Source organism: Macrobrachium rosenbergii, chromosome 17 (genome assembly GCF_040412425.1).
Source record: "Macrobrachium rosenbergii isolate ZJJX-2024 chromosome 17, ASM4041242v1, whole genome shotgun sequence".
Lineage (NCBI taxonomy): Eukaryota > Metazoa > Arthropoda > Malacostraca > Decapoda > Palaemonidae > Macrobrachium > Macrobrachium rosenbergii.
The window spans coordinates 6422177-6438529 of record NC_089757.1 but is presented as its reverse complement, the minus strand read 5'-3'; the positions used below and the strand labels follow the sequence as shown (position 1 = coordinate 6438529).

General features: G+C 36.4%; 1 protein-coding gene across 11 annotated transcripts in view; it reads left to right on the top strand.

Moving 5' to 3' along the window:
• Positions 1-16353, top strand: part of LOC136847686 (proton-coupled amino acid transporter-like protein CG1139) — a 66832-nt gene that overhangs the window by 41581 nt on the left and 8898 nt on the right. For 10 of the 11 annotated variants that reach the window (XR_010855801.1, XR_010855802.1, XR_010855803.1 and 7 more), the window contains 4 exons: positions 1244-1420; positions 1952-2130; positions 9092-9264; positions 14463-14583. Coding sequence is in view for 7 of the 11 variants with exons in the window: in XM_067119492.1 (XP_066975593.1) it covers positions 1244-1420; positions 1952-2130; positions 9092-9264; positions 14463-14583 (650 nt within the window). In the remaining 4 variants the exon portion in view is untranslated. Of the gene's footprint in view, positions 1-1243; positions 1421-1951; positions 2131-9091; positions 9265-10396; positions 10467-14462; positions 14584-16353 lie in introns of those variants that run through there. The other variant, XM_067119486.1, reaches the window with a different exon arrangement.

Here is a 16353-nt window from a genome sequence, read left to right as displayed (position 1 = left end):
ATTAAATTAATAAATAAATAGAGATGTGAGTAAATTATTGAAGTGCTAGGAGAATTATATTGGGGCAGTAATGCATTGCATGTTCTCTCAGATTTTTGAAGTTCTAATTGCACAACATCCTGTTCAGAAAATCTGGTTGCTCTTGTCAAGAAAATGAGATGAGGGATCAGTTGTGAATGTGGAGATCTCATGTTAAAATACAACTTATGAAAATTGACAAATGAGACCATCTGTCAATGATCCAAGTCATAACTGCTATTATTAAGAAACAGAAACCTACCACCATGAACCACTCTATCTAGAAGAGATAAATTTCTGGCAGAAGCAGAAACATCCACACCAGAGAACAGTACTCTAGTAAAGGAAGCACAGATGACCAAAAAGAGGTTGCATTGATTTTATCACTGTTATAAAGATATGAGGCTCTATGCGCAATACCAAACTTTCGTGCAGCATTTGCTGACACTTTCATTAGAGGTTTCTCAAAAGTAAGATGTTAGTCAGAAGTTACACCAAGAGCAGTTAAAGCTTCAGACTTATTCAGCAGAGCCCCATCCACCTGAAGGGGACGACAGGGTGGAAAATCTGTATGAGATCTGCTAATCAGTAGTGTGTTTGTTTTACTGGAGTTCAGCCTCTTACCACACCAACTACACCATTCACTAATCCGTTCATCACAATTGAGACTGAGGGCAGCTTCATTTCTCATAAGTGGAGATTTTACTACTCCCATAAGTGTTGCATCATATGCATACTGAACAATCTTGTTTTCCAGGCCAACAACCATATCACTTGTATAGACTAAATATAACAGAGGACTAAGAAAACTACCCTGTGGAACTCCAGGCACAATAGGTCATTGGTTCGCTAAAGATCCCATCAACAGCAACTTGCTGCTGCCCACCTGTAAGGTTGTACAGTTGGCCTCCACATTTCTAGGTCTCAGTCCTATGAATAACTTAAATTTTTAATGTACCTTAGATGCAGTTTTTTTTTAATCAAAACTACCATTGATGCAGGTTATGGGTAAGAAGTTATCACGAAGTATAGTTGAAAAAAATCTTGGGTGTTTTCATTTTCAAATTTAAATATTGTGTAGTACTTTATATATTTTCTGCAGCATGTAAAAAAAAGCTTTGGGTGAATTTTAGGTATTAAATCCAAGAGGCTTATTTTTAATTTTTACTCGTTATTTACTAACTTATGGAAATTAAAACATTCTGTTTTTCTTATATTTTTTCAGGTGCTGGCACCATTTTCTCTTATAAGTAATGTTTTCATTGGTCTTGGTATTGCGATCACATTTCACTACCTCTTGCAAGATATACCATCTTCCTATGATCGCCCTGAATTTAAATCGTGGGAGCAGATGCCTCTTTTCTTGGGTACTGCAATTTATGCTTTTGAAGGCATTGGAGTGGTAAGATATATTATTCGTTTTCATTTTATCTGCAAGTTATAAGCCATAATAATGATGTAATTGTTTAGATATGCTGTATACATTCCTCAGATCACAAGATTGTGACCTAACACCAAGGAATGGTGGGTAGCTCTCTTGCTTTTGCTTTGAGAATAAGTGAAAGCAAATACGAAGCCTGGATATACATGCTGTTGTGAAAAAATAACCCTAACATTTTTTAATATTAGCAGTCAGCTATTTGTTTTAATGGAAATGTATCTAAGTAAATCAGTAGAGCATTATTTTTTCCTTGTTTGTATGCATCTTGTTATAGAAAGAATGATGTATCCATAAGTAACAAGGTTTAATTTCATGATTTTGGTAATTCCAGGGTCGTATTGTTACTCTCAAGTCTTTTGGGTCTATTTTTTACATGCCATGTTAGTCCAGTCTCCAGCCCTACGAGAGCTGAGATTCGTGGCTTGGTAGTCTGGGTAAATTAATTTTTTATAAAAAAAAATCTTGATTAAAAACTGTTCACATTTTTAACAGGTCCTGCCTCTAGAGAGAAAGATGACGACACCAGAAGAATTTCGGGGTTGGAATGGAGTTCTTAATACTGCCATGATCCTTGTGACATGCGGTTACATTGCAGTAGGATTTTTTGGATACCTAAAATATGGTGATGCTGTGAAGGGCTCAATTACCTTGAATCTTCCACCTAGTGACAAGTAAGTCAGTTTCTGTGTTGGAGAATGAAGAGTTAGTTTTGCTTATGCTGTATGTTGATTTGCATTTGTTGTACAATAAGCCACAAAATTATGGAGACTAAACCCTTAACATATCTTTGCTACAAAGAATATGGCCTGTTATGTCTAAAAGTGCTATTATATATCATTATTGTCCAAGATAGAATCTATATGAAAACTGTAAGAAAAGCTATGTCCAGTGACATGTTTAGATTTCTTTTACAGAACATTTTTGAATGTTCCACAGAATTTTGTTTGGCAGGAGAGCTGTTCATTATGCCAGATTAACTACTGCTCAGTATTTTTAACAATTGAATAAGAAGCTAACAAGCATAATCGTTATATCTAGTGCCATAATAACTACTTTACATGAATTCTGAGCAATAATTTTAAAATTACATAAGAAAGAGCAACTCTACATTCAGTAGTATTTAGTAGTTTTGGTGCATGAACAGATTTATCAATCCATTCATGCTTGCCAGTAGTCAAAGTAGCTCACCTGATAGTGTGTAGAGAAATTAATTCATATTAATTTGCAGGGCTTCATTGTCAGATGCCAGTTTATGCTGTTCAGTTTAGTAGCAATAAGTGTAACTAGACCTATGAAAAGAAGTCCTCATCAATTTGCTAGGCTCCAGGCAATAACAAGGTTGTAACTAGGCATACTGGTTCAGATATACCTTCTGCATTATTGATATCAAAATTGATTGTATGCTTGAGCATCAGCTTTATAAATGAACTGCTTGCCTTCTGTGCTCTTAGATGAGTGATGTTTATTTAAAATAAGTTTATTAAAAGACATTTTCTTCAAATAGTATTCTTACCAAAGTGATAAAAGACAAAGAGCACTTATGCATTATTATAAATTCTTTTATGTACAACTAATGCTTTCCCCTCAGCCAAATATAAGTAAAGATCCAACCAAGAAAGAACATAGTGGCTTAAGTGTGGTGTGTGAACTGAGAGGTCTTCCTGGAGGCTTGCTGCCATCTTTGTTTCTAATTGCTAGAATTGGATTTTTTTCCCTATCAGTAAAAAGCATCTGTTAGAATTTGGAAAAAAATAGCTTTAAATTATTATCATGGGGAAAAGTTGAAAGCTAGCAGTTATTAGTGCTTAGTGTATTAGGAACTGATATTGACAGGTGGCAACACTGGACTCACACGACGAGTTCTCATGTTGCCGGCGTTTTCTAAATTTTCAGTGAGCGAACAAAACATCAGAAAGAATAAGCCCACATTTAATAGGCTTAGCACACAGTGTATTAAGTAGAGTAAAGGTTTAAAATGAAATTAAATGTAAAATTTTTGCATTTAAGTTTGGTTGAATTTATTGGAGTACAGTAGAACCTCGGTCCTCGACCATACCAGAACTCGACATAATTGGATTTCGACGCAAAACTTTTAGTAAATTTTGCTTTGGAGCTCAAACAAAAAACCAAAATCCGACCCCATAAACCATTTGGTATTTGTAAACAAAGTGTTTCATGTTCCAGTCAGTTGGCGTATGAAAGAGGCATTCCTGTGACTGATTTAGCGTCTCAGTTTAAGCTACCGAGATCCACCATAAGTACATTGTTAAAGCACAAAGAGGCAATAAAAAGTGCTAGTGTTGCTAAGGGGGTTATGAGTTTGACAAAACAGAGGCCTCCCATAATAGATGAAATAGAAAAATTGTTGTTAGTATGGATAAACATAAAACAGATTGCTAGTGATAGTGTTTTGGGGGTAGTACTGTATTTGCTGTTGTAGAAGACGCACCCTCACATTTAGAAAGAAATTTTAAAGTGATTTTGTAAGGAAAAAATGTATGATTCTGTGCATGAAATACAATAAAATATACAATCCCAAGATTAACAAAAAACCCAAGATAATAAAATAATTGTACATCTGCCACACCGTAGAGTCGTAAATAATTCTCTCTCTCTCTCTCTCTCTCTCTCTCTCTCTCTCTCTCTCTCTCTCTCTCTCTCTCTCTCAGGAAACAATACTGCTAATTTGAGTCTCTTTAACCAATGGGTATTAGCACACATGCACACAGTGTGTGTGTGTGTTCATAATGTTTTAAAAATGTATAGTGCAGGTAATACATCTGTGGAAGACAACAAAAAAAAAAAAACAATTTTGTCAGTCGGTCGGAAACAGGAAACAGAAATAGATTAACATTCTTTGAGAGATTAAAGGGATGATTCTCTCTCTCTCTCTCTCTCTCTCTCTCTCTCTCTCTCTCTCTCTCTCTCTCTCTCTCTCTCTCTCTCTCTCTCTCTCTCAAAGATACTGCTAATTTAAGTCTCTAATAGGTATTAGTACGTATGCACACACTGTGTGTGTGTGTGAACCAGCTATTTTGCACTCAGAGTAATGAGAAGGAATTCATATTATTCATGTAATCAGTAAAACACATACACTGTTAAAAACTAGGTTGTATTTAAAACACACCCGCTTACGTCATCGACAGCTTCACGTGCGTAAAATGTTCTTTCTCAGAATACACCTAAAACCTGGTTGCCATGGTGAGCTGTTAGCCAATGACAGAATGACAGCCCTTTACTTCTGTTGTATTTACAGTTTAGACATCCCGATCACAAATTGTGTGTACAGCACTAAGTTTGAACGTTGCCATGATTGTGATTATTTGACTGCTGATGGCAAAAAATTACTCAGTAATTGGCTTTATATAATTATTTCTTAACAATAATTTTTACTTTATTATAGTGGTATGAAAAATTCCAGTCAGTTATAAAATGATGTGTCATCACTTGCAAATCATGTTCCCGGCCCATCCTCAAAGTTACAACTGCAAACTGATGACGACGCTAAGTAACAATAAAGAACGACCCTCTCTAGGATGGATATAATGAAATGTATTTTATAGTCTTACTTATCGTTAAAATTTACAAGTTGAATTACAATTATTTTGATCGTATATTTTTACGTTTTACAGAATTTTTTGTTGAAAAAATGTGTTATTATACATATGGTCTTAATTGCCCCACTATTTTATTATTTATGAGCTTAATTATCTCACATTCATTTAATAGAATATTAATATAAATAACAATAATGATAACAAATAAACAACTGTTATGAAAAAACATGAAAGGAAAAAAATATGTTTTTAATACAGTAAAGATGACCCCACAGTTCCGAAATCCGAACAGTTCCAAAAACCGAAACACATCTGGCCCCAAGGGTTTCGAACAAAGGATTGTGTACCCTATTGTGAGAGTAATATACGTTCATTGTTCCAGTAGACTGTATGAAATTTACCATAAATACGTAAACAAATTTATGTTACCGCGACAGGCCACCAGGGCGGCATAATGGTTTGTTCACATCCACTCATGGCAAATGGCTGAAAGGTGGCAAACTGCCGACGTATCTAGACAATTATTCCTAAGTTTGTGGTAAGACACAATTCAGCTTGTTTTCAATATTTTATTAATTTACTTGTAATAATTAGGCTTGTTTTTTAATGTTTTATTATTAGCAACAACTTTTGTTACTACCCAGTGTAGTACAGTACCTAGCCTAGCCAAGGCTACGGCACCCAGTCTTCCATCAGTAGCCTAATACAGCCGCATTGGATGTACGGCAGTTTTTTTATACAGTATACATTTAAAAATAAAAATGCGTCTAATACGGTATGTTATTTAGCTCTGAACTTATTTAATTGTAATTTATGTGTAATGTTTTGTACAAAAAGGCAAGGTTAGGGTAATAACTGATGGTCAAGAACGGATTAATCCATTTTCACTTATTTCTTATAGAAAAAATCAATTCAGATCTTAACAGAATTGCATCTCAATGCTTCTTCTGGAACGGATTAGCATTGAGGTCCGGGGTTCTACTGTATGTACTGTAGTTGTGACCTCTGGTTTTTATGTTCTGAGTATAGTTTTATTGACCTAGTTGGTGACCAAATTGTAACATCCTCAACAAATTATCACCTGGGCTATAACACAAGTTGAGAATTTGGGAATCCTCAATAGGGTTGCAACTCTCCATTAAGAGGACAGTGTTCTATAAAGATGTCAGAAGGAAGCAAACTGGAAAGCTCACATAGAATTGTGTATACAAAAAGGTAAATACAAAGATTCTCTCAACTATTGCTATTTAGAACAACCAGCATCACTATTGTTCTTTAAAACAACAGTACTATCAGTAGTAGACCATGATGGTAAAATATATGGTTTAGCATCTGACTTGTTGGATTTCCATTTGTGTTGCTGTTAAGGGAAATGAAGATGCCAATGAAGCTACAACCGCTGGTATTGTTTTTAGAGGCATTTTGATGCCTGACATGCGCTAGGACTAAGGTGAAGGGACAGTATAGGAGGAGAATTTCTATAATCAGATCTGGAGCAACATTTGTCATCGTAGATTGAGGCCAGATTGAAAAGGCAGCCAGAGAATTAACCATGATTATATGGAAGGAGATTTCTGTTTATAGGCTTAATATTATTTTTTATTTTATCTTTTTCTTCATGTGTAGTTTTGGGAAAAGTGAGAGTATTGATGGTTGACAGTTCCATTTGAACTGTGACTTTTAATACCATTACAGTATATTATACCAGCAGCCCAAGTTAGGGAACTAAAGGGATTTTGACAAAGGAAAAATCTATTTCTGGGGAAAGACCTGTGTCACTCAGTGAAATGGTTCCAATAGCACTCATTTCTAAGCATAAATATTGCTAAATATACCAGAGAAAAAAGCTATCCACAATGCCGGGGTTACTACCCCTGGAGCGAACACCATAACGGTGTCGGTATGCACTAGGGGTGAGCGGATTCCACTATTACTGCTTTCATGTTAAACACATAGACTTGTTTTGTTGCCTTTGCATGTTGTTTGCTATAGATTAGAAATTAGATAGGATACTTATGATTGTAGGAAAGATACTTTGTTTATCAGCTAAAAGTGACAAATTTTTAAAATTTTTATTTTTCAAACCTGCGGTCTTAACATTAGGATAAGATCTCCTAGCGCCTATTGGAAACCGGTAATAAACAATAGTAATTGTTTATGCAAGGAATTGGTGGCATTAGGCATTAGTCATGGGGATGAGGGAGGAAATGAGCAGCAACCTAATCTCAACCCCGTGACATATTTAGTTTTCTTCCAGCCCAGGGTTAACTAAAAGAGAGGTGGCTAGAGGTGGGCAATAAATGTTAAGACCGCAGGTTTGTTAGCTAAGAAAAATACAAATTAATTTTAAAATTTGTCATTTGTTCATATGCGGAACAAACCTGAGTCTTAACATTAGGAGAGACATATCTTTGGTGGGAGGTAAGAGAATCTTGAACCGACTGGAGGTTCACCACACCTGGTAACACTTCCTGAATAAGTGATGTCCACGGCTGTCCAAATCACGTCCATGGCCATCTGAGTTACGTTCCCTGTCGTCCGAATCGCACCCACAGCCGTGTGGATTACTCCCGTGGCTGTGGGAATCACATCCACAGCCGTCTCATCCATGGTCTTCGTACGACGAAAACGAGTGGTGGTCACAGTTTCTCCTAGGAGAATGCGAAACTGAACAACGGCGAGGCGAAGAATCCCTGTCATTACGGAAACACCTATTGAAACATCCATAAGAATGGGTATCACAATCTCAGAACTCTTGGGAGATCGTGAATGAGAATGCTGAGGAGACAAGAGCCATTGTTGGGTGCTCGAACGAAGAAGGTCTGGATTTTTGACATGCGTAGGACCAGAAGGGAGCACCGAGGAAGGCTTCCTTACTTAGGATTTCTTGATTGGAGCTTTGTTGCCTTTTCTTCGAACTTTTACTGGACGAACTGGAGACGAAGAACTGTCAGGAAGGCCTGTTCCTGACACAACTGGAACCTGTCCATTGGCAGGTGAGTGACGGATGTGGATGGAAGACTTTCCGCATCCGTCAGCAGAGGAGCAACGGCCACGGACGTCAGGAAATATACATCCGTCTGCAGGAGAGCTACGTCTGAGGCCACAGTCACGTCTGAGGCCACGTTCGGAAGACTGTTTACATTCACCTGCAGGAGAGCGATGTCCATCTGCAGGAGAATGGCGTTCGTGGTGGTCGGAATGACCCGAGAGAACAGGGGCAGCAGAACGTGCTGTAACTCCTGGCCCCTCTCCCAAAGCTTCCAAGGGCAAAGCCATGGATGAATGAGAAGGGGTAAAAACTTCAAATAAAGAAGAAGCAGAGGGAGGATGATTTTCAAGGAAGAGGAAGAACGGGGGATCTTGTGAAGCATCCGTCGAAGGATGGGAGAACCCTTCCCAATATGGCATCACCAACTACCCCCTATTCCACTTCATCTTGGCAAAGATCCTCCATTGCTCAGGAGACCAAGAACGACACTTGGCATAAGGATTAGTAATGCTACATACATTCACTCTACATCTACTGCAAGTAGAATGAGGATCAGTTTCATAGGAAGCAAGGAAACAAGAGCATGGATAGTTAGCTACTCCCGGACATTTCCTCTGAGGCTTAGGAGATGGCTTTGATGGGTTTTGGGTTTACATCACGAGACCAAAACACACATACCCAATCACACAATATACACAATATATCACTAAACAGAAAATCAAACCAAAGGAAACACAGGCAAACAAAGAACACCAGCTTTGTGAGGAGGGCGAAAGAGACGTCCTACCAGCAAGGCGGTAAGAAGAAAACTGAATACGTCACAGGGTTGAGATTAGGTTGCTGCACGCTTCCTCCCGCATTCCCGTGGCTGATGCTAGATGCCACCAGTTCCTTGCATAAATAATTCCTGTTGTTTTTTACTGGTTTCCAGCTGGTGCCAGAAAGTTTTATCCTAATGTTAAGGCCCAGGTTTGTACTGCATATGAACAAGTCTTATTGTATTGCATTTAATTATCATTGGCTTTCTAGTTTGTTTTGAATCTTACAATTTTACTGAATTAATTGGGAAATTTGTGTTTTCAGCCTTGCTCAGTTGGTAAAAATACTGATGGCAGTTGCCATATTCTTGACATACTCTCTGATGCTTTATGTCCCTGCTGAAATCATGTGGCCACATTTACGATCAAAGTTTCATTCGTCAAAGGCAAAAAGAATAGGAGAATATGCCTTTAGAGCAGTCCTAGTCTTAATTACATGTAAGTAAATTTTCTTTTTTTAGTTTTGGTTGTTGTTTATCTGCTTTGCTGATAATTTTTACAATATTAACTAATACAGTATGTGCTTTTATGAAGTCATGTAGGCATTATTGCCTGGGGAGGTTAGCGTTTGCAGTATGCCTTGCTTGGCATACTATGGGAAATACTAAAGGTTCTTTGAAGCATCTCTTTAGCCCCGCTTCAATGATCTTTAGTTATTTGCCTTTCATATACTGCTTTTAATTTCTTCCCACCCTCCTCTAAGTGCTCCAATTTTTTTTTTTATTCCTTTAAAAACAAATCCTTCAGGCTAGCTTTATTGAGTCAGTTATTGTGACTCGTGGTCTGGTTGCACAATAATAATGATAATGATGACTACAATAAACAACCACCATAACAGTAGCAACAATAATACAAAGGGTATGTGCATGTTCAATTCAGTTCCCTCTACAGTCTAAGACTGTACTTTTAAGACGTCATACTTTGTAACCAAATTCCTTGCAACCTGTTCATCTACCCGTAGTTGTTAGCTGTATGTCATTTTATAGTATTTAAATTTCTTTTGTATTCATTAGTCATCTTGGGTGTTGGTTTAATATCCCATATACAGTATTTGTAATGATTTTCAATATTCATTTAATGTGAAATTCTTACATTTTATCCCATAAATAACTTACCCATGAAATCATAAACTTTTATGAACTAATGAATAGTTAGTCTTTTAACATTGGACAGTTTGTATGAGTAACTAAATCACAAAAAACTTGTGTTATTACAACTATTTTTTTGTTGTGTCAAACCACAGATAGTCACTCCTTTCACTGAAACTTGATGCATATCTGCATCTCTGTTAATATTTGTTTCCTTCAGTTATAAATTCTCATTAGTGTTGTATTATGAGTTAGGTTGCATTTAAGATATCCCACTGTTCGTTTAGGTTGCATTTCAGATATCCCGCTGTTCGTTTGTCTTGACAAAGCTGTTAGTGCCCTTTACATGTTTTGCTGTAGATTGATGTTAAGATTTCCTGAAAATTTTTGTAGTAAAGAACTTGCTGATTGTACAAGAAGTCACATTTCTTTTGTTGAATTTAATTAGATAAAAATATTTATTACTTTTTGTTTCCCATCAGGCCAGGGCTGGATGGAAGCATGATGTTGCCCATCCCTTGCACCTTTCCATAAGAGAGGTCTATACTTTAACCCTTTTCACTCTACTCGAACACGAAGTACATTAGTTGGTGATGCAATTCTTCATGATAATTAAGAGGATTAAGATCAAATATCGATTAAGAGGATTACATCTTAGATAAAAGGTTGGATAAATTGAAGCAATTTTGATATCAGAATTAATTCTGTAAATGATTTTGTACATTTAAAATAATTATCAATCATTATTATTATTAACATTTTATGTTGGGTTTTGTTTAGGGTTAAATGTGAAATGAGTTTGGTTGAGAGACTTCTGTCTTGTGCACTTTCTCTTGGAATTTAATTTGGTATAGGTCTTCATCTATGCCCATTTTACACAAGAAATATGAAGAAATTCTGATGTGCGGTAGCGGAAAACGAACCGGGTCCCTTTAATCAGAATGTGGTACCATTGTCGATCTGACCAAGAGAACAATAAAAGTCTATTGCCTCTCATACATACATATACGTGTCATTTTCGGATATATAAATTAGAGCTGGAGTAGACCCATCCTCACCATCGTAGCCAAGTGGACAAGCAATTTTTATTGTTTTTTAGGCTGAAATATATATATAGAATCTACTGGTCACTTTTTACCATATACGTATGCAATTGTAATAGCCCAATGCTATTTTGGTTTTCAGCCCGTATAGGTATCAAAGGAAATTATTTTGATAAAGCAGCCCAAGCTGGAACTAGAATGATGAGACCACATGTAGATGTTCACATGAGTGATTAAATAACATCTGTCAATCAGTTTATAATCAGTAAATGGCAGAGTGTTTGGAATAATGAACCTGATAGTAACATATTACAACTGATCAAGCCCAGTGTTGAAATATGGAATTTATCATATCAGAAGGAACAGCACAAGTGATTTTGACTGCTAGAATTAGTTTCACTCATCTGATCCATGGATGTTTGATGAATACTCCACATGATCCAATCCTTTTATGTACAGAATGTAGAGTAACACTAACAGTTAAACTTTTTTATGAATGTCCAAATATGACCAATGAATGTTGAGTATTGGAAACAAATCAGTTTTAGAAATTATGATAGGTTCTCCATTTTAAATGAACCAATTGTAAAAATTTTAAAAAGGCTGTAATTTAATAAATAAATCCAAAGGTAAATCTTCTGTTAAGTTCATAGTTTATTTGATTAAGGAGCAAAGTACATGATTGTACTTTCTTCGTGGATTTTTGCTTTATTTACCAGTAGTCTAGCAGTATTTCTTTCCACTTCATCTAGGCTGTTATTTTTTCTTAATGCCATAGTAACAATTTCCTGCATTGTAAAGGTAACAGAATCTCTTCTCCACTTCACGGTCATCTAATTTTGGAGATTTATGCATTGACAGTCCCTTAATCCAGCGAAGTTTTGCTATCTAGAACATCTCATGTGACACCATCTGTTTATTCAGTACAGTATAGAGTACTGTAGTAAATTCACCCCTAAACCTTTTGTACACCATTCCACATCTATTTTTTCTCTGACTATTCCTTACTTCATCTCCAGTCACCATTACCTTGGTTTGTATATAGTATATTGATCTTCAGCCCTCTTCTCTTTTCTTTTGTAAAATTTTCTAAGGCTTTTTCCTCAGTTCCTGAAGTAACACCAGGTCATTTGTATACAGTAGCTTTTAGGTGTCTAACTTTATGCATTCCTCTGTTGGAATGCCATTTCCTGTGAAGTTGCTTCTTTGAATGACATCATTTCATTTCTGTAGTTTTCTTGATTACTTGCCACTGTGATTGTCTTTACTACAGATCTTTTGTAATGATGATATAGTCTCATGGTCAATGAGTTGTTGCACCACCCTCCAATGTGGTGTAACCCTTTTCATGGCACTTCTCCTGTAGTTGCTTCATTGTACAGGTGTTGTCTCTTGATAATTTTTTATTATGATTCCAAAAAATTCTTGTTATTCTCCAGGGGTCTTTGTTTTCAGAGTTAATATTTAGCATATGCATTACGTTTTATCCAAAGATCATTTTAAGCTCTCTTTATCCTTCCATTTATGGCCCTGTAGCTTTTATCACATCATGCAGTTTCATATTGGTACCTAATTTCATAACATATGATAAATTTACAAAATTCATGGATGAAAAGAATTGCATAAGAACAATAAAGTACAGGTTAGTAGGAACTATGTAGAGTTCCTGTTAGCTGTATGGGATCTATAAAAACAGTCAGGTGCAGGCCATAATGTAGGGTCTTTGTTATTAAACAGACTTTTTCTTTCTTTTACTTATCAGAAAACCAGACCCCCAAAGCATTTGTTAAGCTGAGGTGCTACTCAAATTTGAAATAGTATTGAACCTGCATTTGTGATTTCTAGAGTGATATTGGGATGTATGATCTTGAAAATATTTATTATTTAGAAAATAAAGAGCAAGTTAGAATCAAACAGTGGAAGATGCAAATGAATAAATTTAATGGATAATAATTGGAATTTACATTTTCATCTTGTTCTGCAGCCTTTGGTGTGACATTTTTTCTTACAACAAACAACAGCAAACCATAAAATAGATAAAACTATTAAGAAATATTCATATTTGGTGTGTAAATAATAGAATTGGTTGTTTGAGAATAATTAAGCAAGCAGTAGTATGGTTAAACTGTTGATAAATAGAAAAGTTGTATGAGTAAATCCATAGGGATTATTTTAGGGAAAAATAATTTTGGGATTTTAACATATCACTTTCACTTAAATCTGATTTGATCACTTTCACTTAAATCTGATTTGTCTTTAATCCTTAGATTAGCAAATAAAGTGCTTTTAAGTTTAGAAATTCTGTAAAGGAAATTAATATCTTATTTTTTATAATTATTTATAAATGTAATACTACTAAATTTTTGTTCAGTTTCTTTCTCTTTTAGACATTTTATTTTCATGATTTCTGTACTTTTTTTGGAATGAGTCCAAAAACGTTCATTGGAATGGTAAGCTCATACAGATTAAAATGCCGATACTGCATGTGTAAAAAAATTACTTTTCTTTTTCAGTTGTGCATATATCATTGCATTTTTATGGAAGAATGGTAATTAGCTTGGAAACTTGCTGGAAAACTTAAAAAGCAATCCCAGCATACAATATTTGAAAGTAAAGGATAGGACATGTTGAAGATGGTTTACAATGCCATTAAATTCCACTGCCAATAGGGACTGAAGTTCCTGTTCACTTAAGATATAGGTAATTTTTTTTTTTTATACCAGAAAGAGATCTTTTCTCAGTACAGTTATACAATCTTCTTACAAAATCCATGTATAAAAAAAAAAAAGATTCCTTCATAATGTCTTTCAGATGTGAACTGGTTAAAGTATCAGGTATAAAAACTATACCGTGAACACATCAAGATCTGGGCAAGTCAGCATTAAGAAGGTTCTTGCTTTGCTGAGATTATGCAATATTTGTAGTTTCATTCTTGTTGACTACTGTTTTAATTTTTTAGTAGGCTTCTATGGAGAAACTTGAAAAAAGAATGACTAACTTGAGCATTTTTCTGAATTGCAGTAAGGTTTTTGCTGAACAAAGTTTTTTTTTTCCATTTTGTTTTGAAGTACTATGGACCACTTCCAGTGATAACCACTAAAGTACTTTTCTTTGTTAATTGGTCACCTTCATTTGAGACATTGAAATTTGATCATTAGCCTACATGACCCAATCCTGATATGCAAAGAAGGCTGGACAACACTAGTGAGTAAACATTTTATATGAATGCAGGATAATGCTAACAAATAATGTATGTATGTGAATGACCAAACTTCACCCAACAGCATATGTAAAGCTTTTCAAATAAAATCAGTTAGGAAACTTTGCCATCTTTTTAATTTTAGGATAATTCAGGTACTATAATCATAAAGAACTAGAATTTTAATAAAGTATAATTTTTAAAGCAGACTACAAGTAATATGAGCAATTTGAGTGGTAGATGCAATCCTGTTTCATATAAATTTATATTTATGAAAGTGAGTCCATATGTTATTTTCCTTTACAGTCATCCTTGCTGCTGCCATTCCAAACATTGGGTTGTTCATCTCTCTTGTGGGGGCTGTGGCATCTTCAACTCTTGCCATTATTTTTCCTCCCATTATTGAAATGGTTACATTTTGGCCAAGGTAGGTAAAAATGGATATTTAAAGTTTTGTCAGGGTTTACAAAGTAGGATATACAGTCAGACCTCTTAAAACTGGCACTCTTGGGACCAGGCCACTGCTGGACCACAGAATATCCCAGATGACAGAAGTCATGCCTTAAAATCCATCTTTGTAAGCAAAGTCTTGCTAGCTCATTCCACATATGTATTGCTTTGTTATCAAAAGTAGAATAATGTTTATGAATAATCACTGACATTTGTTAGGTTTAGTTCACTATGAAAATTCTGACCTGCTCCATCATCTCCCCGGAAATGCTTACACCTTTTGGTATGTCGGAGCTTAACCACTTTATAGGCACACTGTCGAATTCTATCTCCTGGCATCTTTCAGTGTTTTCCGCGATGAGGTGCCATTTGCATTCTTGTAATGTTTACACTCTTAAAATCATCAGCTGATTGCATTTTACCAACATCATCACAGCCATTACAGCAGTTGCTAAATGAAATGCATTTTGGAGATTCGATTGAGGGGAAAAGTGCTCTGGGCTATCCCAAAAACTGCAAGACGGGTGAGACTCCTTCACCTTCTTGCATGGCACCTGAGGCGAGCGAAACACTCCCACCGCAGACCTTTTCAGTGGTCTTGACACGCCACTGAAGCGCCATTGGCACCTCTGCTCAGAGCTGTAAGCTTCTGAACTAGAAGAAGGACAGTGAACCTCCAAAAAGGCACCTTTCCAATGGCTGTCATGCACTGTCATCACCTGGGATTTTACAACAGGTGCGACTGAGGGGCCAGCTACCCATGGGCAGACCCCACTGACCTCCCTTCGGCCTCTGCTATGGCTTCTCCCAGGTTTGGGGGGGTATGCCAGGGACCTTCACTTAAGAAAATTGGCAGGACGAGGCAGCCAGCTCCTCCACTAACACTTCACTTTTATCACTAACTTTATGTTCCATCAAGGAATGCACTGAAGCCCCTAACTGAGCCAGCATGTTCACAAGTACAGGCAGTCCCCGGTTATCAGCAGGGTTCCGTTTCTGAGGGTGTGATGATAACCGAAAATCGGCGATTTTTGGCGATTTTCAGGGGTTATCGGCGCCAAAAAGTGCCGATTTTCAGTTATCGGAGCCAATACCCAATTATCGGCACCGATAAGCGGAAATTAGCGATTTTTGGCGCCTAAAATTACAGATTTTTTGGCGCTAGACAAGCACCATAAAACTGGATCGCTGTTAACCAAGCCCGCCGTTAACAGGGGACTGCCTGTAACTCGAACTTGTGATCAAATTTAGACTCCCGACTGGCGATGGCATTGGGGTCGGGAGTGAGAGAGATACGTAATGGATCAGGTGGTACAACTGAAGAGGTGGGAATGGGAGAAATTACAGGCAAAGATACAATAGGTACACCCACAGAAGACATAGCAAATTCCTGCTAGCTACATTCTTGTCATGCTTAATGGTTGCTTTTCTCTTCCTATCCCTCTCTAGCTTTGATAGACAAGAACTCAAAATTTTTCCATTGTTTTGGATCCCAACCCTCACACTCAGTACATGGTTTATCTGTTGAACAAACCTGACCCTTGCAAGTCATGCACAAAATATGAGAATCACATTTAGCAGAGGTTAATGTCATTTTACAACTTTGCTGAAATACCGATTACTAGTCGTACTTGTGTCTGACATCATATCACTAAACAAGTCCAGAATTAAAATACAAAGTCACAATCAAGAAGTCAAATCCGAGAAATTCCAAGGTTTTAATAAAAAAACCTATCTATCTAATTGT